This window comes from Corvus moneduloides, chromosome 7 (assembly GCF_009650955.1).
Source record: "Corvus moneduloides isolate bCorMon1 chromosome 7, bCorMon1.pri, whole genome shotgun sequence".
Taxonomy (NCBI): Eukaryota; Metazoa; Chordata; class Aves; order Passeriformes; family Corvidae; genus Corvus; species Corvus moneduloides.
In genome coordinates, this window is record NC_045482.1 from 35619969 (window position 1) to 35643399 (window position 23431).

Here is a 23431-nt window from a genome sequence, read left to right on the forward strand (position 1 = left end):
TCTTGTATTTTTTTCCTAGTTTCACTGTATTTCTTAAAACTATAGTATTGATCCAAGTAGGTTCTCTTGCTTGTGAACTACATAGTCAAATGTTTCTGGTTTTTCACCCAATGACCTCTGGCTGACCAAAATCAGTTAATGTAAGAAATTCCCTGAGTTCTGAGCTGTATTCCCGCTTCCTAGAAAAGCTCCCTCAGACACTGAAGAGATATTTAAAGTTTTGGTTATGTGATATTTTTAAATAACATTTTGAGTAACCTGCTGTCATTACTACAGTACCACGTAGAGCAGCTGATAAATTTAAAGGCCAGTGCAGTTCCAGTGCTGTCAGTGCAGTTCAGAATGTCTAAATAAAAATCCAAGGATCCTCCAAGGCTTGATAACTGCTCTGAGACTATCACAAAAATTTGGAGATGTAAAAATATACCTTTTTTTTTTTTCAGAAGACAAGAATCCCTAATTTCAAAAGTTAGATTATATTATTCTTTGAATTAAACTGTCTCCATACTGTCTTTATTTTATGCTGCTTATTATTTGATATAATGACATTCCCAGATGAAATAAATACCAAAACTGTGTAAGAAAGGTTCATAGTCTACTGGCCTTTTGAGAACTGCATTGATACCCCAACCCTGGAAGAGTTCAAGGCCAAATTGGATGTAGCTCTGAGCAGCCTGATGTAGTGGTAGGTGTCCCTGTTCATAGCAGGGCTGTTGGAATGGGATGATTTTAAGCTCCTCTCAAACCCAGATCATTCTAGGATTTTGTGTTTTGAAATATCCATGTTCTTCTGTACTCAGTAAAGACCTGTATTACCCATAAAAGCTTTCTAACTAGGTTGTGACTCCTCAGAAACTAGAATTTGGTTAGGTTACAAAATTCATCCATCTTTGTCCTAAATCTCATCAGCATCATTTGTATTAAAGCACTAAACAACTTTTTAAAATAGAAATCTTTTCAGTTGTTGTAGCTGGAATTGTTTGTTTTTTTGAATGGATGCAATAGCCTTACTCAAAACATTTTTCATCCTGCTTAGCTTTTCTTAATATTTACGTACAAATAAAGATAGAAAGTGACAAACCCAAGATGTTCTGCATTGTTTGCTCCCTGCATGCAAGGGGAGATAATAACCAGTATATTTTCCTGCCTGCACCACTCAGGAACTTGACACAGCTGGCAGAGTGTATGCACAGATCACGGGCCAACTTTGATGTTGTACATTGTTATTAAACAATAGCTGGCATGGCCATGTCACAGCAGGATATTGCACTTACCCTTCAGCAGACCTGCTTTTATAGAAAGGGACCTCCTGCCTCCTTGCCCCAGGCCACAAAACCCTCTACTGTAGAGATGGTGTTTTGGATCTTGAGCAGGAGGAGGAATCTTGTGTTGCTGTATTCGCTTTTGGCAAGTTAGTAAAGTTACATATGCAGCTATTTTGGAAAATGACCGCATGTTCTACATGCTCAGTACACAGAGAGGTTCTGAGTCACCAGGAAAAAAAAAAACCAGGGAAAAGAAACTATCGGAATGAAAAGAAAATGGTAAATAAACAATGAAAATCCCATTCAGTAGTGCTGTTTCATCTCTAAGAGATGCTTTCTTCAACAGCAGGTAGCAATCCCCACAAGAAACATCTGCTATCAGAGGATTTGCAGGTACACTTTTGTTCACTGCTCATTGAATTTGTGTCGGTATTATAATTCAGCAGGTTTCTGCTTTTCACACAAACCAGGATTAGCATTGACTTGGGCTGGAGGGCATTCAAGCTGCTGTTCTTCTTTTAGCTATATTTCTCTGTAAACATCTAATTGTTTCAAAAAGTGATGTACAGTATGCAAAAAAACCTGAATTCAATGCAAATAAGCCTGTGCAGCTCTAAACTTAACAGGTGTTCTCATTAGTGTAAGTAGACAAGGAACAATCCTTGAAAGTTTTATAAACACTTATAATTATAGCCAAGTACATTACTATAAGTATAAAGACACAGCAACATCTCTTTTTCCTTATTGTGCGGTCTCAGCATTTATTAATAGGAGATATGTACCAGTAAATGAAATACCTAAGAGCCAGTACTGGCTTCTTCCTGCAAATAATGTAGCTGTGAAATGCTCTGCTACTGATGAATAAATTTTTGGCTAAAATAAGAGTCAACAAAAATGAAATCTTTACACCAAGCACACATATATTTTAAATATATATCTTTGCCTGCACTGAAAGCAGAGCATTCATTCTCCCTTTGATATTTTTGTTTGTTACCAGAACTTATCACGTTGCGTCTCACTCACATACATCATAAAGTGTTATAACATGCATATAAAATTGGACAGGAGGACCATTCATCACTAGGTATTGTCCAGCTGGTAAAGCGAAGAAAGACAGGACTTCTCTGAGAAACCATTGCCAATATCTCTGTGTGTGGCTGTGTAATATATGGCTTCAGATTGCAAAGGCAATAACAGTAAAATATTACCCCAAGGAGAAAAGTAGCTTGCAGTAGGTATTCATGCACTGCCTTCAGTCTTCATCTGTGGACAAAATGTGCAATTGTCTATTCCCCGACTTCCCACTATGCACAGACATGACTGAATTGTGTCTTAATTATTATCTCCTGTTTTTACCAGTTTTGGGGGTACTTCTTTCTTGCTTCCCCAGTCTGGTGACCCTCATCTCTCCCAGCTTTGGCTTAAAGGCTGCCAGAATTCCATGCCTCCTGCTCCGCAGCCAGGGCAGCGCGTCCGTGGGGCTGGAGCAGAGGGCAGCACAGGCAGGGGGGACACGGCAGGCTGCACACAAGTGGCTGGTATCCAGAAGGGTCATCTGCTTCCTGTCTCACATTTTCCCTTTTGCTCTTTATCCTCTGAAGGAAACCCCTGTTTTTCAGAGGTTGATCCCAGTGTTCCAACAGTCTCTCACAGGGCATAATACCAGTGTAGCAGATCATCAGGAAATACTCCCTAGGACGTTCCCTGGATGTTTAGCAGAGAGTATTTGCTCTTTCTTACCTTCCCCTTTGCTCAAACAGCATGTTCTTTCTTCTCACACTCCTCCAAGGCAGTAAAAAAACCAGATCCGGACTGGTGGGTGGAAAAAGGAGAATGACAAGTTGTTCCTTGAAATCAGTGACAGCATCCCAGTACCCCTGGACCTTTCTTTCCCTCCAGAGAAGCTCTTGGACCCCCAGCCCGAGCTCCACTTCCAATCCAAGAAGGAGTTTTGGTCTCTCAGGGCTTAATCAGCTTCAATTGTAACCTCCTCTTGGTTCAATATTTTCCTTACAAGTGATAAAAAATCAGTTCTTCTGCATCTGAGATTCATCACAGGCAGGAAGTAAAGGAAAATTTTGTTTTATAGTGCAGAGAGAAGATTCTCATCTAGTTAGTATTAATGCAATTTTTCAAGAGAAACTGGTATATAATATGAGTTTATGGCACAGCAGAAGGGAAACTTGAGGCTCAAAGGTTTTTCCTTCTTCTTAACAGTCCCAGAGTTCATTATTTTATTACTAAATTGTGTTGAAGGATTCAGTCCCAGAAATTTACCAGAAAAAAAATTATTTTGACTCCGTTGGTACAATATAGTTTTATTTAAAAATTTATTATTTCTTATAAGTTTGACCCCCAATTCTGAGACAGTTCAATCCATTTTGGAGCCATTGATTTGTATAATGCCAGCAACAGTTTATTTTCACTAAGAAGCAACTCATTGCATATGAGGAGGTTGCATTGATATGATGACCCCTCAAAGGTTCCCACAGAGTGGATGTGCAAATCAGTCACACCACAAGACAACACAACTGAGGACATATCCTACAAACATCTGGCAGTATTCAGTCTTACAAATTCTAATATTGCAGAAGTTGTGAAAACACAGGATCTGTTTGTTGCCTCTTTGCAATCCTTGGTTTTCACAGTAATTTTTACAGAGTCAGAAAAAACCAGGGTAATTAAAACATAAGGTTCAACATCTTTAGATATGTAGAACATTTTCTGTTGCCTAAAACAAATATTCCCAAAGAAAGTATAAAACATTTTTCTGACTTGCAAAGTTTTTGCAGTCTATCATTTAAATTGCTTAAATAAAGGGAGCTTTACTGCTCCCAAAAGCTGAGAATATAACACCCGCCATGCATATTAGCTTGATCTTTTTGACAGACCAGAAAAGTGTTTGTGTATGCCAATTAAAACAAAAATGGATCCCTAGTGGCTTGTTCCTCACACAACTTCTGAAGACTGCTATCATTGTATGCCGGGGTAACCCTGGATAAGGCGGCTCTCCAAAGTAAACAAACTTTTCAAAACTTTCATGACAGATGGGGGTTACAAATGCATTTTAATAAGAGAGTTGCCAAAGCAAGTTTTTTGCAATCAGCATATATTTACTTAACATCTAGCAACATTGGGAACACAAGGCAGATACTTTCTCACCAAATTTTTTAACAAATATCATTTTTTTTGAAAGATTGGTTGAAGACCTTTTCTCTCAAGCTGATATTTCCCCATCACTTCAATGTTAACTTTGCTCGACATCCAAAGGACTGCGAGATGGGTGAAACCAGACTGTAATATGAGGCAGACAATCTGCTTGATAATGAAATTTCTTTGGTAGTCATAAACATCTTAGAGTCCTTTAAGTAATTTAACTATCAGCATAACCATGACTACCTCTGTTTGATAGGCTGGATCATGGAATGGATACGTGATGCTGCACGAATATAACGCAGCTCAATACTGAGCCTTTTGTTTTCTTTTGTTTCCATTTTTTAATATTAGACTCAGCTCACTATGGTACAGCACAGAGAGATATTTATCCTCTCGGCTGCTCACTCATTCAGCATAAACATGGCCAAGAGACTGAATTATCTGTGAGAAAGAATTTAGGATCAACTTCCAGAAATGCGGTTAGACTTTTGACATGTTTTTAAAAACTTGCATAGCTCTGTCCCAGTTTAATTCAAATCCAGCTAATTAAACCACTAAGGAGCATAGTGTCTCCCAACTTTAATTAATTCTACTTCTGCTGGGGGTGTGGACACAGGAGTATCTATGGTTTATGCATTTATTCTCAAGTTATATTATATTCTAATGATTTTTTAAATGAATATTTAGCGACAGAAAATTCCTAATATTATTTCTTTTTTTTTTCTTTTAATTTTTTTTCATTTCTTCTTGACTCTTTCCACAACTTCCCTGGCCCAGCCCTGGTGGCTGCCATGCGGATGGCAAATGGGGTGTCCTGTGTTGCATGGATAGATCCCATCCTTAAAAATCTCTTAGGAAAATAGAGAGAAAAATCCAGATTTCTCTTCATTATGGGGAATCAGGTTGACTAACATGATCAGAAAAAACCCCACCACTTTGTGAGAGAGCAAGGTGAGATGAAGAGAGCAGTGGGAAGAGGGAAGAGTGTTAACTTTGGAGCTAGAAATGCTCCAGCGATTCACATTTCCTTTTTTTCCTACACATATCAAGGGCAGCAATCCCAATGCACACTGCAACAAGAGGAACACATTTTATTGAATTTCTGCACGCAGAGGTATCTGTCAATCCAAGTTTAAATCACTTAGTGTTCACCACAAGCTGTGTGAATCCCAGGTGGCATAAAAATTTCGGTTTTCTGCACTGAATCTTGCACTGGATTAGCAACTGCTGAAGTTTCCACGGTCCAAAAGCATCCAATAATCCATCCCTGAACCTTTGGAGCTGGTTATATGAAGCTTCACCTCGATACTCCAGCAATTTTTCTGGATGTCCTAGTTTCAGGGGGAGTTGAACAATGGCTTGTTTCAGTATTGGCTGAATTAAGAACTGTGACATGGTTTTTTGGTGTCCATATATGAGCGATACATGAGCCATACACTTCTCAGGCTGCTCACTTTGCTCCTTTTTGCTTGTTGCACGGTACACACCAAAGTTTTTTGCTGCATTTCTCCTTCCCCACAGAATTCTTCACTTCCTATACTAAGGTTTGTCCTGGCATTGTCTGAAAATAGTTAATCACTACAAATAATAGTTCTGGCCACCAGAGATGCATAAGTACACTTTGAAGTGGGTGAATCAATAAGACGGGTTTGGATTTTTGTTTTGCTGTGTGCATTTATCGCCCTTTCCCATATCTCCACAGAGTGTCTATCAGTAGGATTGCTGAAATTGCCTCCATCCCTGTTATACAGCTAAAATAAATGCAAGAACATCTGTAGAAGTGTATCTTGGTAACAAACTAGAGGGATACCAGGAAGGAGATGTTTTTCACAGCAGTGCAGTGGTTCCTGGACCAAACTTTGCAGGAAAACTACAGACAGAAGACCCTTATCTTATTCCATGGCTCTTTTACCTCCTGCTTTCAGTTGGCATGGACAAACCGTGGAAGGAAAATGTCTGAGACACTGAGTTCTGAGGGGTGATCTGCAAGGGTTTGGAAGTCCTGGCACAGCAGTATATCCCAGAGCACAACCTAGCACATGAAAAATAACATAATTCGTAGAATTTTTAAAATCTCTTGATCCTGACTAGCCTCCAAGGAATATTTATATATTATAAAATGGTAATGGCATTAATTAGACACACTGTCCTGCATCTTATATAGCTAAAAGGGTACATTTCTGTTTAATGATATAGGATCCTGTTGAACACCACCTTGGTGCATCATTACGGTGTCATGCAAAAGAAGCTCAACCCTCCATTTGCAGCTTTATAAGGTGACAAGAGAAACCCTTAATAAGCCACAAATAGAATATCAGGAAGTGCTTCACACCTGCCTCCCTCCCCACTTCCCACACTGTGTTGGCAGCCCAGCAGTGCATTGAATTTAGCACACATTTACCTGTGGCGAGCTGATATTTTCTGAGGATCAATGCTTAACAGCAGGACTGAGCTACAGCTCTCTGCAAAGCTGCCATGTGAGTGGATTCAGCCTTTGACATAATTTTTTCCATGGTGCTGTAGCAAGAAAGAGGGAATCCAGGTGCCCTGGCTCTCCTATCCCCAACCAGAAGGGCATGGCAAACCAGAGGGTTAATGCCGGTTGTCAGTCCTCGTGGGTGCTTATTGCTGACAGCAGCAGCATCATTCTGCCTGGTAAGGTAGTGCTAATTCCAGACTGTAGCCTTTGCAAAAATGATGGCACAGAGAGAGGGATTTCGGGAGGTATTTAAATAAGTGAAGTACCTGGCACAACGGAGTCTGGCAGCTCTGGATAGAACACTTCATTTTCTTTTTTTTCCCCCAGATTTGTCTTTCATTTGTTTCCCCAGCCCCTCTGTTTATTTTAGCAGTGCCTGACACAGGGACGGTGTGTTAACAGGCTTTAATATTGAACAATTTCTGCTTGTTGTTAGTTATACATCATTTAGGGCTGTGATCACAAATTGTTCAATCACAAGGTTTAGTCAAAACCAGCATTCTTTACTGATGTCTTTTCCCAAGGGTGTTGAAAATTTGATTGTTCAAAGTGCAAATATGGTTTAGCAATCCTTTCCAAGAGCCATTTATCAGAAATCCTAAGGAGGTAATATATAAAAGTGGGATAGAAAACCTGCACATTAAATGGGATTTACCAGCCAAAGCCTTTGGAACTGCTTGCCTGTGAATAACTGGAATGGAGCAGAACAAAGTCAATTACTGACTGTAATTAAGGAGTGGATGCATTTAAACTGTAGAGAGCAGTAGCAGTCTTCTTGAAACTGTCTTGTTACTCTGAAGATTAGTCTGAGGAAAGAAAGAAAAGGGCTTGAACTATATCTTACAGAAAGTATATTTTAAATGAATTCTCTTCCCTCCATTCTATGATCTGTTTTTACAGATTTGCTCATAAAACACTGATAATATATGATTATCAAAATAACACATTCAAGACAAAGAAACTTTCAACATGTATTTTGCTTTGGTCTTGTTAGCAATGGAGTATCTCTTTTGCATATCATACAGTGCAAATATTTATGCAGTGCTGAATACTTGTATTTTAATAAAGCCTGAATTTACTGAACGGAAGGCTGAACTATGTTGTGTCCTTTTTAAGCCTTCAAAATACAGTAAATCTAATTACATATGTTGCTCTTACTTTGAAAATGTTATTCCATTTTATAATTTTAATAATGATTTGTTTATACTGGGAGAGAGGCATTAGATTGAATTGTTGCCTGTGTTTAGTCTAATTCATATCTGCATGTATACATTAATAAATTGTGATATCATATCATGAATTTTGAACCCAAGCCCTGCCGTGTGAGCTGGGCACAGAACTGGAGGTCAGCTCTTTCTACTGCTCACCTTAAGCTGAATTTGGGCTTTTTATTTCCTTTTGGTGAAGGGAAGGGTGAATGTGTAGTGGTGATTAACATTACGGCCGTGGACTAATGAGGAAATTGAGATTTCCCCAGTAAATAACTCTCCCTCATGCTCGGGGAGCAGTGGAGTGGCTGGAGTTGGCTCGTGATGGGTGCGGAGGGGATGGGATGAACATCTGCAGCCGGGCAGCCCCGAGCCCACACCAGGGGACCATTCCCACATTCTCCGCAGCACTCTCACAGGATGTCTCCGCTGGAGCTGCACTGACGGGATTTTCCTTAACGCTGATGACTTTGGAAACCTTCCTCACAGGCATTTCCTCAATAAAGGGAGGGTTATAGGACAATTAATGCAACATTAAGCTGTTGTTTTTTTGGTTTGGGTTTTTTTTCCCCTGGTAGTATTTCAATTTTAAGGAAGATGCTGGGAGTACCCAGGCTGGTGAGGATCTGCTGTTTCTTTTCTGCTTCAGTAAAAACTCTTGACATGGGATAGATGCAACGACACAGTAGCACTTCATGTCCATGTAGTTACATAAACAAGCTGTGCCTGGTCGTAACTGCTTTGCTTTGCTTTTTCTCAAAGTTTGGTCAGAAGGAAATCTCTATTGTCCACTGTGCTCAGCCATTCCCCTAAAAATACCTGAAAAGGTTTTGGTGCTGAATAATCCCATGTTCCACTGAACATCCCAAGATGTAGACTAAACCTGCATCCCCAATACACTGATACCCAAGTGTTTCATTTCCACGTGTGGATGCCACTGAATTTTGCAAAAGCAGCTTTTAACAACAGAAAAAAAACCCCAAAAAACCAAAAAAAGCTTAGGTTCCAGAGATGGTAGGAGCTGAGCTGTTTTGGAGCATGGGCAGAACGAGCTCCTTCCCCTTCCAAAATGTGCTGGTGATGTAGCCCTTGGTTCCCTTGTCTGCAAACACAGAAGGCTGTTGTGCCCAGGTGATGCTCCATGGCCTTGTGCACCAGGATCTATGGAATAATCCTGGGACAAAGCACTGCACAGCTCTGGGCCTCAGGTTTCCCATCTGTGAAATGGTTGCTTCAACCTGCTGTGTGAAATACCTAGAGATTTCCTCTGGTGAAATATATGTATATATAGAGAGATATATGTAAAATAAAAAATTATGTATCATTATTATCCCAGTGGTTTACAGAAGTTCAGACCAACAGCATATACATACATCTTTCCACCAAATATTAGGTTAGGCAGTGAAACAACATTATCAGGGGATTGAACATTCTTTTGATAAATATTCCCAGTGAGTGGGTCAAAAATGTAAATCGACTTCTATTCAGACAAACTGGGGATTTTTTTTTCATGATAAATGGGCTCCTAATTACTCTGCTGCAGCCATCTTTGATGGTAATTTCTTTTTTTTAATGTGAAAGAGTGACATTATTAATTTTACCAAAATGTTTGGAAGTGGGCAGTGGAATCATAGATAAATAATAAATGTGCAAATTCGAGAATGGAGGTACCAGACACAAAAACAATACTACCAAAATAGAAATACAAACTGCAAATGACAGGAAATAATTCTCCTATTGCATTCACTTCTTTTCAGGGTGCTTTGATTTCACTTGAACTGTGTCTTGTTACACAGAGTTTCCTGGCTTTTCTTAACTTTTGTCACATTCCCATTATTTCTGCACTATTTGTGTTCGGTGGTTGCACTGCTGAGACAATATCTCATTTGTTGTGACATATTCAAAACTGTTTTCAGACAGAGGTTCAGAACTCCTCAGTAACTCGGCACTCCAGCAGATAATTCTCGGCCAAAAGGAAAAGCATTTGGGGGGCATGGGAGGGAAAGCAGAGGAAAATCATCTGCCTGGTGCGTGCTTTACTCACCTGTGTGTGCCCATGTCCTCCCCAGATCACAACAGTGTCAGGAAATGAGTTCCTCCTCCAGTCGGATATCGACTTTCTCATATTGGATTGGTTCCACGCTATCAAAAATGCAATTGACAGATTGGTATGTATTTGTTTTGGCTGTTACCTTTATTAATTAAGATGTAGCAATTCCAACTTCATTTGCTCAGGCATCTCTACAGGTTTTAGGCAGTCAGCGGCTAGCTAGACATTCCTTTCTCTGAAGGATATAAAAATATGTATGCAAATCTACTAAAAAATGTCAGATAAACAAGGTTGCTGCACAAAAATGTCATTTGATTCTTGCCTCGAAACGGAACGCTACATTTATTTCTCTGAAATAACAAGGACGCTGGCTTGCTGAGGGTTGTAAAAGCACACAAGCACTTAATAACTAATGAATTTTTGCATTTTCTGTTTATGCAGCCTACAGTATATAATCTTCAATAGAACTATTAATACATTTGAGCCTTTTATGAATTTTTGTATTACTTATTCACAAGAATAACACTAGCAAATAATATTCCTTTGTAACTGATTGCTGGTATTCTCCCAGGAAGGCTGGGGGTTTTCTACTAGAAGTAAGCAGGGTTGCGTTTTATTAAAACAGTTTTTAATTACAAAACCAGCTTCAGCTGTAGCTTTTTCTTTCTTTTTTGCCACTCTCAGTACAAATTCCAAATGTCTTCCTCCTATCCCTGCCTGATCCAAGAATATTTTCTTTTTTTTTTTGAGGGCACTGACTTTCCTTGTTCACTGCAGAATCTGGTGAGAGAAAAATATCCCCATTTCTTGCATTTTTCAGAGGTTTCAGTGCAGTGGAATTTGCAGCCTCTTTGAAAGGGTTAATTTGAACACAGCTACTGTTTCCTTAAAGAGCTACAAACATTTTATTACCCTGAGGCTATAATCAGCCAAGGAAAGTTTGATCTGATGATGTATGTCTTCATATTGTGCATTTCATTGGGTGTGTGAGGATATTGATATCCAACTAAAGATTTTGGGGTGGAGTTTTCCATGGAGACTCAGAAAAAAAATATTTTTTGGCATATTATTCAACTAAATATCTAATAGGCCTGATTATATATATGTACTTTTAGTGTAGCTAAAGTGGTATTGTGGCATCAGCAGCCCTGAGCATGCAGAGAGCCACAGCAAAAGCAGCTGGTGAGGCACAACCGGCCCGTGGTTGGCTGGTCCTGGCCAAGGTCCGAGTGCGCAGGACAGGACGTCACCACACACCACTCCTGGCCACTCCATCCCTGTCAGCTATTGCAGTTCTGAAACTCTGAATGAGTGTGAAAAGCCTGGCAGCTTTCCAGGCTGTTGCGATGGCTGAATCTCACCTGACCAAATGCCACAGGAAGAGATGTGGCTTCAGCCAAAACAGCATCTCCTTTTTTTTGTTCCTTTTTTTTTGCTTCTTTTCCCTCCTCATTTTCACTTTGTCTGCCAGTGAATTAGAATAAGAGAAAAGCCCCCCGACTACTTCTTAAGCTTAAACCAGCAGAATTCAACCCCAAATTTGCAATGATGTTTGAAGTAATTGTGTTTGCAAGAATATTTACTGTAACTATCTAAACCAGAAAGACAATTTAAACACCCTTCCTCTTTGCCAGCATTTGAAAGTAGCCTGCAATGTGGAAATAATTTTGGTCCCTAAAGCCTAAAGAAGCAGGCCTTTTGTTTTCCTCACTTAAATGGGAATTTATCTCAGAAATTAAGATCAGTCTGTCAGGGCCATAAATGCTTTGCCATATGACAAATTTTGCATTACACTTTCCTTAAATTATTTACTCCCTGCACACTTGCTCTGTGTGTGTCTGTTAGCTTCTGTACTGGCATTCTGGAATCTCTTGCTTCATTCTTACAAATAATAATTTTATTAAAAGCATACACATATGTATATACATATATATATATTCTTTTCCCAGCCAAAAGAACAGAGAATTACATCGAGAAATTTGGAGTTCAAACTCAGAAGATCCTCCAGCATCGAATTACTGCATAACTTAGACACTGAATCCAAAGAGCCAAAGCCTGAACACAGAAAATCTTTAAGTAAGGCTTTTTTCTTTCCTCATTTTTCTTTCCTTTTTATTTTTTCTTTCATTTTTTAAATAACTATGCTATTACAGGGCAAGATAATTTTTATTACATACAGAATGTAAGGAAGATCACTGAGAATTTTAAAGCTGAATATGTTCTGCACTGATATACATAACTTGCATTTAAGTAAAGACAGTTACTAGCTCCACACTTTTAAAGGGTGACACTCTCTCCTAAGCAAAATAAATTTGTTTAGGAGCAAAGACATTTATTTAAGCCATTTATTTTTAAAAATAAGCAACATGAGCCCTATGTTAATGGTCTGTTGCAGTAGCTTTGTTTCCATTTTAGTAAAATACCTCAAATTGCCAGAGTAATTTTGTCTGTTGTGTATTTATACACTGAATTGCTGAAAGAATTGACATATCCTCTGCAGCCAACAATCAGTGATGTATCTATAATTTTATAGAAGATAAATTCCATCGTTCGACGTTGATTTTGTCAGTGTGATTAGAAAAGAAAGTGATCTAAAACTAGCAGGGGTGTTCTTTACTCCACTGAAAAGACTTTCCAGCTGAGATGCTCGTGAGATCGTGGGCAGCAGCCGCAGGAGATGGTGCTGACCCTGAATCCTTCACTCAACATTTTTTTTTGACTTCACCCTCTCCCCTGAATTTTTGTTTTCCTTCTTTGCTTGACGGGAGATTCACATCCTGGTCCCGATGTCAGCACCGTGACAGCCCCAGACTGCCAGCCTGGTTCAAGATACATTTAGGTACCAAACTGTTGTGTAGGAATTTGCCTGCACGCATTTCAGTGCGGGATCAAAGCCTGAGATGTTAAGAAAAGGGCTGCATTAAAAAGACCCAACATAGCTACTTTTAATGATAATTATCCACACAATCATAAGTATATGCACACATGCATGCGCGTACACTCAAATAGAGACTCATTAAATAGTCTCTTTTTGCAGACCACAGGATTTTTGGGTTTGTTTTCTTATTATCTTGGAGATTTGTTTCTTTTTTTTTTTTATTTTTAAGGGTTTTGTGGTTTTGTTTTTTTTTTTTTTCCTTTGTGTTATAAAATATAAAGTAGCCTGAACGTGGCTTGTGAAATATTGTCCCAATATCTTTGCACTGGGTGTTAGGTTGCATTTCTCAGAGGAAGAAAAATAAGACTGAGAAGAACATAGTGAGTTCTGAGGGTCTGATTCTGTTCTTATTGTAGTTAATAGCTAAATGCCCATAAACTGTCTCAGCACTCAAGGAATTTTTATTTATTTATTTAGACTTCTCACATATCTTTAAATGATAATTTGTCAGACAAAACAGAAAAAGTGACTATGAGCAGTGACAGAGACTTAGTCTATGTTTCTTTTCAAACCTTAGAGAATCCTGAATAACCTCCGTTTTGTTAAAGGCTATTTAAACTATTAAAAAAATGTGAAAATATCTGCTGTGAAATCTCACTGAATCGAAGCTTGCATTTAAATACCGTAGATTGGATTGCTTCTAAAATATGTATTCAGAACTTTTTTTTTTTGGCCCCTTGAGATCAAGCAATTATGTGGAATTAGAAAAATCATATTATTCACTTACTTATTAGTAGTCTAAGCACAAACTGTATTGTCAGTTTTCTGCCTTTGGCTTTCTGTGCCCTTAATGTTCACACAAGTATCGTAGCCAGAATTATCGGCAGCTAGAGCCAAAATTGCTTTAAAAAGGCATGAGAACTGGTAATGACACATTGTTAGCAGTTAACAGGTGGTCGTTTCATTGTCCAGTTTGACTGCAGAGCACAAAGATATGTGCAATATCTGCAAGTGTGTTTATAAAGTTCTTGCAAAGTTTAACGATTTTATAATTTTATAGTGCTTTTACATTATTGACTATTGCCAGTGCCAAATCCAAACAAAGGAGATTTTTTAATGATGCCTTACAACTCCTCCAGTTTAACACAGAAGATGAGCAACTGAGGTGTTAGCAGCCCACCCCCTCCTGTTCTGATAACCTTTAATGAAATAGTCAGACAGCTCAGATTCATTTGTATTTACCTCGCCTACAATTTAGGGGTTACAAAAAATATCCAGTTTTAGACTTGGTACTGCTGCATCACTGCTTCTATTTTTTAGCAGTACAAGTATATAAAGGACAGGTATATTCCAATCAAAGCATTTTAGTAACTTCCTCTTTAATTTAAAACTGGGGAGACTGCCCCTTGAGACTTGGTAGCAGGAATTTGGTTTTTATGTCTAATCCTAATTGCTTCTGCTTGCACTACAAGGACAAATGGTAATTCTCTGTTATGCTTTTTGAGCTGTAGACATTGATCTCACTGAAAATTGGGCTCAAACTGCCAGGCTCAATTTCCAAAGTTCAGAGAGTGGTTGTCTGCGTCACGCAGCTTTTCAGTGGCTTCTCATCCAGTTTGGTTTCAACTCATGTTCTAATTGAAGTTTTCTTGAGCTAAGAAGAAACCAAGAATGGCCTTGGGGAGTGTTACCAAAATATGTAAAACCGTGATCTTGTTCTCAAATACATGGAAAGAGATGACTTTTTATTTTATGATGTCAGCTATTTAACTGATTTAATTTCTGCAGCTGATGCTGGTCAGAAAGAACAGGTTTTTCACCCCAGCAGTCTCCCACATTAGAACGGTGCATTTTGTGCAAGAAAATTGCCTTGCAGCACCACTCCTTTTAATACAAAGAAGTGTTGTTCTAAACAGATAATTTTAAAAATTAGTGTCAGACTTCATATTTTCCAAGTAATTTAGTCATCATTCAGACCATAGGGGTTTTTTGGTTTTTTTCTCCTAAGGTTGCCAAAACTCCCTACTAATTAGTACCAGTTATAATAGGGTGCACTGGTGGGTGGCCTGCCATGTTGATTTTATATCCCGTGAAACCAGGGACCTGGGTTACTCTGCAAGTAGAGATGCTGTTGTGGTGGATAGGAAGTAGGGAAAGAATCTGGGATGTAGGGAAAGGGCCCATGCACCACAAGGTTCCCAGGAATCATTTTTCTCTCCAAAACCCAAGGGGCCTTACTGTGTGTGGACCAGACGAGCTGTCAGGACACTTGTGTTTTGGGCAGGGAAACCAAGTCGATGCTCTTGGCTAAGCTCAGCGTTTCTTTTCCTGCCCATGCACCCATCTTGTGGCTTGCGTCATCTGGGCCATTTGGGGCCATCATCTGGGAATTCGGTCACTCAGGAGTGACCTCTTGTGGAAGAGCCTGTGCTGGAATCACTATTGATTGTCAGAGGGGATCAATTCCCCTTCTACTCCCCCTTTCCTGGATGGAAACAAACAGCTCCACAGTAGGAAGAGTGCCCTTTGGCTACCGTATCAATCTGAGGGCTGCTCTTGTCAAAATGCACAATCACAAGCTTGATAATGCAATCCATTCCCAAAGCACTATATTTCCAACCTGTTCTCCATCATTTCCTTATGGTGTCACATTTACTCAGTTCATCACATTCTTATTAATATTTTAGGTTTCCTTGAAAGTGATGGAATTCTATTTTTATTACAAAAGCAACAAGAATAAATACTAATTGTTGTCAGTTATTTCCTTATGTAGTGGGAACAGTAATCTGTTCCTCAGCTTTAGGTTGCCAAAGCAAAATAATGAAATATTTTAGACATTTAAAAAAATCTGTGATATTAGATAAATGCAATTTGATCTCCTTGTTTGCTACATAAAAGCTGGAACTGCCTGAATTGATAAGATTGAATTGCGTTATTTTTATTGTTTCTACTTGCATATTTTTTCCTTATCTTCAAGAACACTTTACTTACAACCCAGTGGTTAGTCATGCAGCCTGGAAAATCTCCTCCATGTTTGAATTCTAGCTGGAGGTGCCACAGCTCCAGCATTAAGTATTTAAAAAACATACACGCGTGACAAGGAACGCCTTGGTGAGTTGTGGCAGCGTTACTGCTACTCATGGTCATTTTAGTGTCTCAATAAGAGTACTCAGGGACCCCAGGCGTCATTGTGCCAGACACAATGTGACACCAAAGTAAGACAATTCCAGCTCTCAGCCTGAATAAGGACAAGTTGCAACAGGTGGAAAAAAGCGGACAAAGGCAGGGGGTGGAAGGAAAAGTTGACAGCAAAGCCGACATGTCATGCATATTAAACAGCAGGCTTGGGATTCCTTTCCACTCCCTGTAAGGATCAGGGTCTTAGCCCTGGCACCCTGGCCACCAGCCAGCTCAAATAATGATGTTTTCCTTACCTAAATTCCTCTTGGACTTTCAATACGGAACGATGCGTTTTTTAGTCCCAAAGGGTGATGCTTTGCCCTTGGGATGCCACAGCCTTTGCACACTTCCCTAGGGAATGGCCTCTTGGCAGTGTCTGGGAATACCCCTCCAAGCACCTTTTAAATCAAGAAAGAAAAAAACCAGAAAACCTCTGGATCATAATTTCGATTTGCCTTCAGAGGTATTTGCTACAAAGTCATTTGAGCATTGAAGTCTGCTTTAGTTTCTTAAAAGACAGTTAAAGTCAGGAGCTTATAGTCCTTAGGATTGAACCATGGACTGTGTGCTTTTAAAATTGCCCAAAATTACTTTTCTTCAGAAGGCTGAATTTTGACACTTGAGCATGGCATGTATTTATCCCTAAGTAATTACTAAAGCATCCAGAATCCTCTCTGAACACAGTTTCTTAGATAACAAAGACTGTACAACGAGTGTGAGGGGAAAAAACAGCAGCAGAAACCCATTTTGGTCATTTAATGGACATGGTGGAAGAAATGGAGAACTTGGTGGAGGTTGAAACCTTCCTGGCTCCATGTGCTACTTGGTCTATCCCTGGCTAATGCTTCTTCCGAGGACTTGTATGAGGGTTTAAAGTTTGTCCCTGCACAGGACTGGGAATTTCTGTGGCAAAGACCTCCTGTCTGAGGCTGTTGTTTCTCTGTGGAGGGAAAGGATGGGCACCAGGGCACAAATGCATGAATTTGCATCTTTTTGGCTGTGTAATAACAGAAGGAAAAAAAAAAGCCAGAAACTTATTTGTTGAAAACATCATTTAGATGTCCTAGAAAAAGGCTCCGTAATTACAGGCAGTGCTGAGAGGAGCCTGTGGGAGTTTTCTGTCTTCCTCTCTAACACATGAAGGGGATGAAAGGTTGAGAGACTGTATCTTGGGATGCAGAGAGAGATTTTACTGGCCCAGACAAACCTATAGAGGGCTGGATTCTGTGGTAGCTTATGGGCTCCTTCACCCACGTATGGTCACCTCTTTGAAAAGGGGACTAATTAACAGGCTGCCCAGGGCACTGGTGGATTCACCATCCCTGCAAATGGCAAAAAAAGGTGTGGATATGGCCCTTGAGGACATGGTTTGGTGGTGAACATGATGGTGGTGCTGGCTTGAGAGTTGGACTCGACGATCTTAGAGGTCTTTTCCAACCTTCATGATTCTAATTAGAGCCACAGAAGTGGGAAATCACTCAATTTCTTTGTTAGCTCTGATGAGGTCTGAATTCTTTCCTCTTCCCGGCCCATTTATTTCAGTTAGATGTGAAGTTCAAAGCCAAATGATGCTATTTAGGGACTATTATTATATTACAATGTTAGCATTATGTATAGGTCAGTTTTATTACTTTTAATAAAGCCAAGAAACATAAAGCAGTAACGTATATTAGTGCAGCATTACCAATGGCAACAATTCGAACAGAAAGCAAAACAAAAATTAGCTGCAAATATGAAGTTTCCTACTGCAATGTTAATCTTGTCACTCTGCATCTTGTATGTTTGTGGCATTTATTTTTATTGCATCGAGAGGAATGCAGTCAGCTTCAGGGACTGAAAAAAAAGCAGGAAAAGAAAATGCAGCATGCTGGGTTTGGAGAGTGGAATCACTCATCTGGACTACAGGGACTAAACTTATTTTTTTACATATTTGTATTCTCATGTTTCTCTGCCACGTTAAGTATAGGTATGCTCTCTTCTTAAAGCTTAAGAAAATACTGATTCAGCAACAAAGAAGTAATAATATTGGCATTTGGGAAACAAAACATGCCAAATTGAGAAACAAATTGTGTCACTTTTACTGATAATAGAAGATTATGTTGCACTCAAAATCACAACTGGCTGTGACCAGTTCTTAAAAAAAATTACATTTTTTCCTGAATTTGAATATCCTGTTTCCATCAATTATAATATAATGTTTCCTTAATTCTTTGTTTTATTTTTACTTCACTCTCCAAAATCCTTCCAGAGTTTACTATTTGGGTTGAAAAAGCATATTTTTAAATTGGGCATATCCAACTTCCATATAAACATTTGGCAGGGAAACCCATGCATGTTCACTTAATTCATTTTTATTGAACCAAGTCCAGATTTTTAGCCAGGAAAAAGTTAGATATTAATCATATCTGAGCAGGATCATTAAATTTTCCTTTACCTACTAGAACAGCAGGGTCATTATAGAACCATGAGAAGTTAGCTCACTTATTAATCTTTACAATTACATAAAAGTGATCATTTTTATAGTACTTAAGAGTAGCTCTAACCCATTATGTGGAGAGTATGTGGGAATATTACAATATAACATAATGTATTATTATAGATGTGACCTGTGACTCATTGGTCTGCTCACTGACACACAACTCCCTGGAAAAGTTATCTGTTTGAGCTTGGATAATCTTTAATTGTTTCACCCTCCTCGTGCTCATTTATGGGACATACTGGTAAATAGAGAGCTAGTCACTGAGTTATTAATTACCTCATTATTACTTAATTATCACCATTGCATACTTCATTTTTATGGGGAATTATATCATAAAAGAAGGTATTTTATGCTGCCCACCACGGTTAAGTATGAATGACAGCGATAGCTAATGTAGGATTGAGTTGGTTAAAGAAAATCAATCAGAAATCCTCTCTATAGATTACTATCCAGTTTCTTCTGCCTTTTCCAGCTAACACTTCTCATCCTTGACTTTGAAACCCAACAGTTTAAACTCGGTTCTTGTTTCAGTGGACTAATCCCCTTTCATAAATCATGTTCAAGTGCTGAAATAATTTGCACATCGTTTAAAGAGTATTTGCTTTGAAACATTCACCTCAAGCCCTTTTGTATATCCTTTCTCTCTAAAGATTTGTATTATTTGTTTTGTTCTCTGAGGTATAAAAGACCTGAGTAAACTTTATTCCTGTTGTTTCAAGATTAGTGAAATAAAATGCATATTTATTCAACTGGGACTGAAAGGAGCTTTAGTAAAGACGATCATACATACGACCCAGGGGAATGTTATAATACAAAATGTCTGTCTTAAAATCTCTTTAGGTTTGTTCGAAACACTGTTGAAGGACTTAAGTTTAAGGAAGGAAAAGGAAAAGGTTACAAATCCATATTTCTTCTTTGTTCCAGAGAAGAGAGAGACACCACGTATTTTTCTTAACAAAACAAACTCCTATATGTGCGCTCTAGATGGATTTGATATGGAGGCAAGTAGAGACTGGATATCATGATTGCTCTAAGTCTTTTCCTATTGAACATGGATACTGACACAGTCCTTAAGAAAACTGCATTTTGGAAAAATGTGCTTGTTTCAAACACACACTTGCTTCAAAAAAAGCAATCACAAACAAATCATGAGATTTTAGGCTAATAATGAGATTATTGAAGCCAAGCAGTTGGGCTTCTTTCCATGCACTAAAAGTGAGATAGACTCCTGCAATGAGGAATCTCTGCTCTGACTCTGCCACTTCCAAGCCTAACTACTCAACATGTCTTGCACTGCTTTGGTTCAGTCTCTTAGTTCCATAACAAGGAGATCTTTGTTTACATTAAGTAGCAAAATTAAGGTTTGATTAAGATTGTACAAAATGCCACAATTTTTATGGTTTAAAGCAGCACACAATACAGACAGCTACCTCTGCTCGACCTTCCATCACTGTGTGTCAGTTGATCCCCAGTTTTTGCGAATCCATACTTTGCCTCCACAGGGGAGGAGTAGAGGCTGACAACAGATAACACCAGATAACAGATGGAGGCGTTCTCACTGCAACAGGGAATATTTTAGACTGCAGTCTTTGGAGAGAGGTCAGAACTAGAGCAAGTGAGCAGGACTTGCTGAACTTTATTATTCAGGAAGAGCCAGTCCAGTTTTCCATAACTCATGTGAGCATAATTTTGAACCTTTCATGGTATTTATTGAAATAAGTATCCCTATTGGAAGGTTGTAGCCAGAAAAAAAGATTCTTACATTATACTCTTTCCTGAGGTTTCACTATTATTTCTAACTAATCTAGATGAAATCCTCATGGTATTTTGGGAGGAATGTGACAGAAATAAGGAGGTTTTTAGGTTATAAAAGTCTAAATTAAGCTCTGTTAGAGAGACTGTACGTCAGGCTCTAGACAGGAATACCTACTTTCTAGACTCACCTTTTTCCCTGTGGTGAAATCACTTCTATATTTGGACCTTCTAGCCAGGAGGATCTATTTAATTTAAATTGTGACAGCCAATCCCAAATATTTAAACACGAAATTAATGGTACTGTCTCATGGAAAGGGCATAAAAATGGAATTAAAAAGGAATGTGTTTTGTAAGATCTCCTCTTAGCTCCACCAGCTGCCTGCTGATGAGCCGGATAAACAGATCCTGCCTCTGAAAGCCAAAGGGTGAAACATCACTGAAGGGTTAACTGCTGTATTGTTTCTCAATTAAGTAAAAGGTTCCAACTAGCTGGCTTTAAATATTGATGCTAAAGAGAGAGCTATGACACATGAGCAGCTCCCCTCACCACCGAGGATATTTGGCTCCATTTAATTAATTCCATTGGCCATTGTCTTAAGTGCGCCCAGGATTCACCCAAGAGGAATTCACTTGTGTTACTGTTATTGAAAAGTGTAGCACAGCATTATCTGCCTCAGACAGACTTTTTGTAGCATTGAATCAATTCCCCAGTTCTTGAAAACAACTACCTCATTTGATTCCTTTCATAATTAATGAAATTCGGTAGTAATGCTTTTGCCCCTCAGCTTAGGCTGAAAAATTGTTCCAAAACTTCAGTTTTCAAGCTGAAAGCACTCTAATTTTCAGCCTAAGTGGACTTGTGGTACAACTGTGTTCTTGTGGCAGCATTTAGCCTGCTCTTTATTTTCAGCAGTTCTTTTCTGCCTCAGGTGTACCACCCCCTGCTTGGGTTGGTAACTAGGCCAGCCAAGACTGCATAGTCTTTCCTATGATAGGGTGCTGCTTTTCTTTTTTTCTGACCATCTCAAATAACTCTTTTCTGAATCTCTTTCCCTTTCAGTCAGTGCTTCTCATGCTGATATTCAAGGTTAGGTCTTCCCATGGACTTGGAAAGCAGAATTCAGTCTCCCATACAGAAATGGCTCACCTGATACAGTCTAGGGATTGTATTTATCTCTTTCATTGGCACTTTTTTAGACATAAAAAGTAAACAACCAGGACACAAAGATTCTTCTGTCCTTTAATCTCTTGCATCCAGTGCATTCATTGTGAAAACCAAAGAGCAAACCTGCCTTAAGCCTTTTCATAGCACATAAAATATGTTCCTACATGTGATAACAGTTTTTGTAATTAATTTTTAAGGTGTTCAATTTAAACAAAGAAGTAACATTCTTATAAAACTGAGCAACTCTTTTCAAACAGCACATTTAAAATAAATGAAATGAAAACACTTAAAAATACTCCAGTGCTAATACATTTGAAAAAAAGCCCTTTGGAGACGAAAAAGAATTATCAAGGAATTATCCTGAAATTCATGAAGACGCTTTGTACAGAACACAGAAATAATTTTAAAAGCACACAGGTATGAAGTCCTACTAGAGAAAGCTTTACAGTTAATATATTTTGCAATCACATAGTGATAGTACATTTTATAGTCACTTTTGCTGAAGAAAGTTATTCTTCAGTCCAAGGACCCAGAGCCTAAGGGAAGGTGGCCAGATGTGGGCAGGGCAGAACAGGAGGGCAGCCAGATACGTGCTGGATCATTTGCCATTTAGCAGGCTTTGGGGCACAAACTTATAAATCAGGGCAAGACTGCCTTTTTCTTGATGGGTATCTGCAATGAAAGACTTCATTCAAGGTGCAGAAACCATGGTTTGATCCACATCACTTCATGCTCACTCTTTCTAGGACAGACTGGCTGTGACATATTCAGAAAAGGCCTTTTTTTCTATTTTTCTCAGCAGTCAACTGGTTCCTGAGCAGCACACAGGTTTTGCTTGAGAAGTGATACTGGAAGAACCAGAAAGGTGACTTAAGAATTAAGCAGTGCAGGTGATGATTTCAGGATCATTGTTTGACTGTCTTCTACCCAGGACATAGATACATTCACTAAAACCAAACTCTTTGTCTCATTTCTATGGTTTCCTAGAAGTTCAGAAGTTACTGCAAAAATAATCTTTGTATGTATACTTGTGTGAAAACATATGTAATAATCTCTTTCCTTTCTAGGTAAAATTAAAGATGATTATTTTAGGGTGTTATAATGCTCCTACCTTCCTTTCTTCTTTTGAAAGTATTTCAGTTGATGTGTTTGAATGAAAATCAAAAGATAGCACTAAAAATTAATGAATAAATAATGAAAACACCATAACACCTGGATTGTTATATAGTGTTATCTGAAGATCACTCAATTTGATAGATCAAGGGTAGAACTGATATTAAGGCACAATTACAAACAATGGAATACTTGATTTATTGTTGTAACTTTGCTCTTAATGCAAGCTACACAGTAATTTCTGAACTGAAATTTGAAATCTGGTTTAAAATATCTTGTTTTGGCATCTGATGGTTTGAGTTTGGGGTTCCATTATGAGAAAAACAAATTTTTTCTGTTATTTTCCCAGGTAGCTTGAGGGATAGAGGCAGAAGAAAAGGTGAGGGAGAGGCTTAAGCAGAGAGGATTGAAACATGGAAAAAGAGAAAGAAAATGAATGGGTGCTGAAACACTATAGTTTGCTGCATCATTTTTTATGAATTTGGTTTCTTTTGGGGTACTGTAGCAGATATTGCCTGCTGAGTGAGAAACAGTGCCAGGCAAGGTAGAACAGAGGTCTCATGTTCTCTAATAGAGTTTTTTAAAAATTTGTTTGTATTTGGTGTATGTGAGAATGGAGAGGATCCATTAGAATTATACTTTCTGTCATCAATAACCCACAAGGAGAATGTTGTTTGACAGCAATTTTTTTATCTGGTGAGTT

At 38.7% G+C, this 23431-nt stretch overlaps 1 protein-coding gene across 3 annotated transcripts in view; it reads left to right on the forward strand.

Annotated features, from left to right (window-relative positions):
• The window catches only part of ARHGAP15 (Rho GTPase activating protein 15), a 320969-nt gene that overhangs the window by 151248 nt on the left and 146290 nt on the right, over positions 1-23431 (forward strand). For all 3 annotated transcript variants that reach the window (XM_032114884.1, XM_032114883.1, XM_032114882.1), the window contains 2 exons: positions 10178-10276; positions 12108-12234. In XM_032114884.1, coding sequence (XP_031970775.1) covers positions 10178-10276; positions 12108-12234 — 226 coding nt within the window. The remainder of the gene's footprint in view (positions 1-10177; positions 10277-12107; positions 12235-23431) is intronic.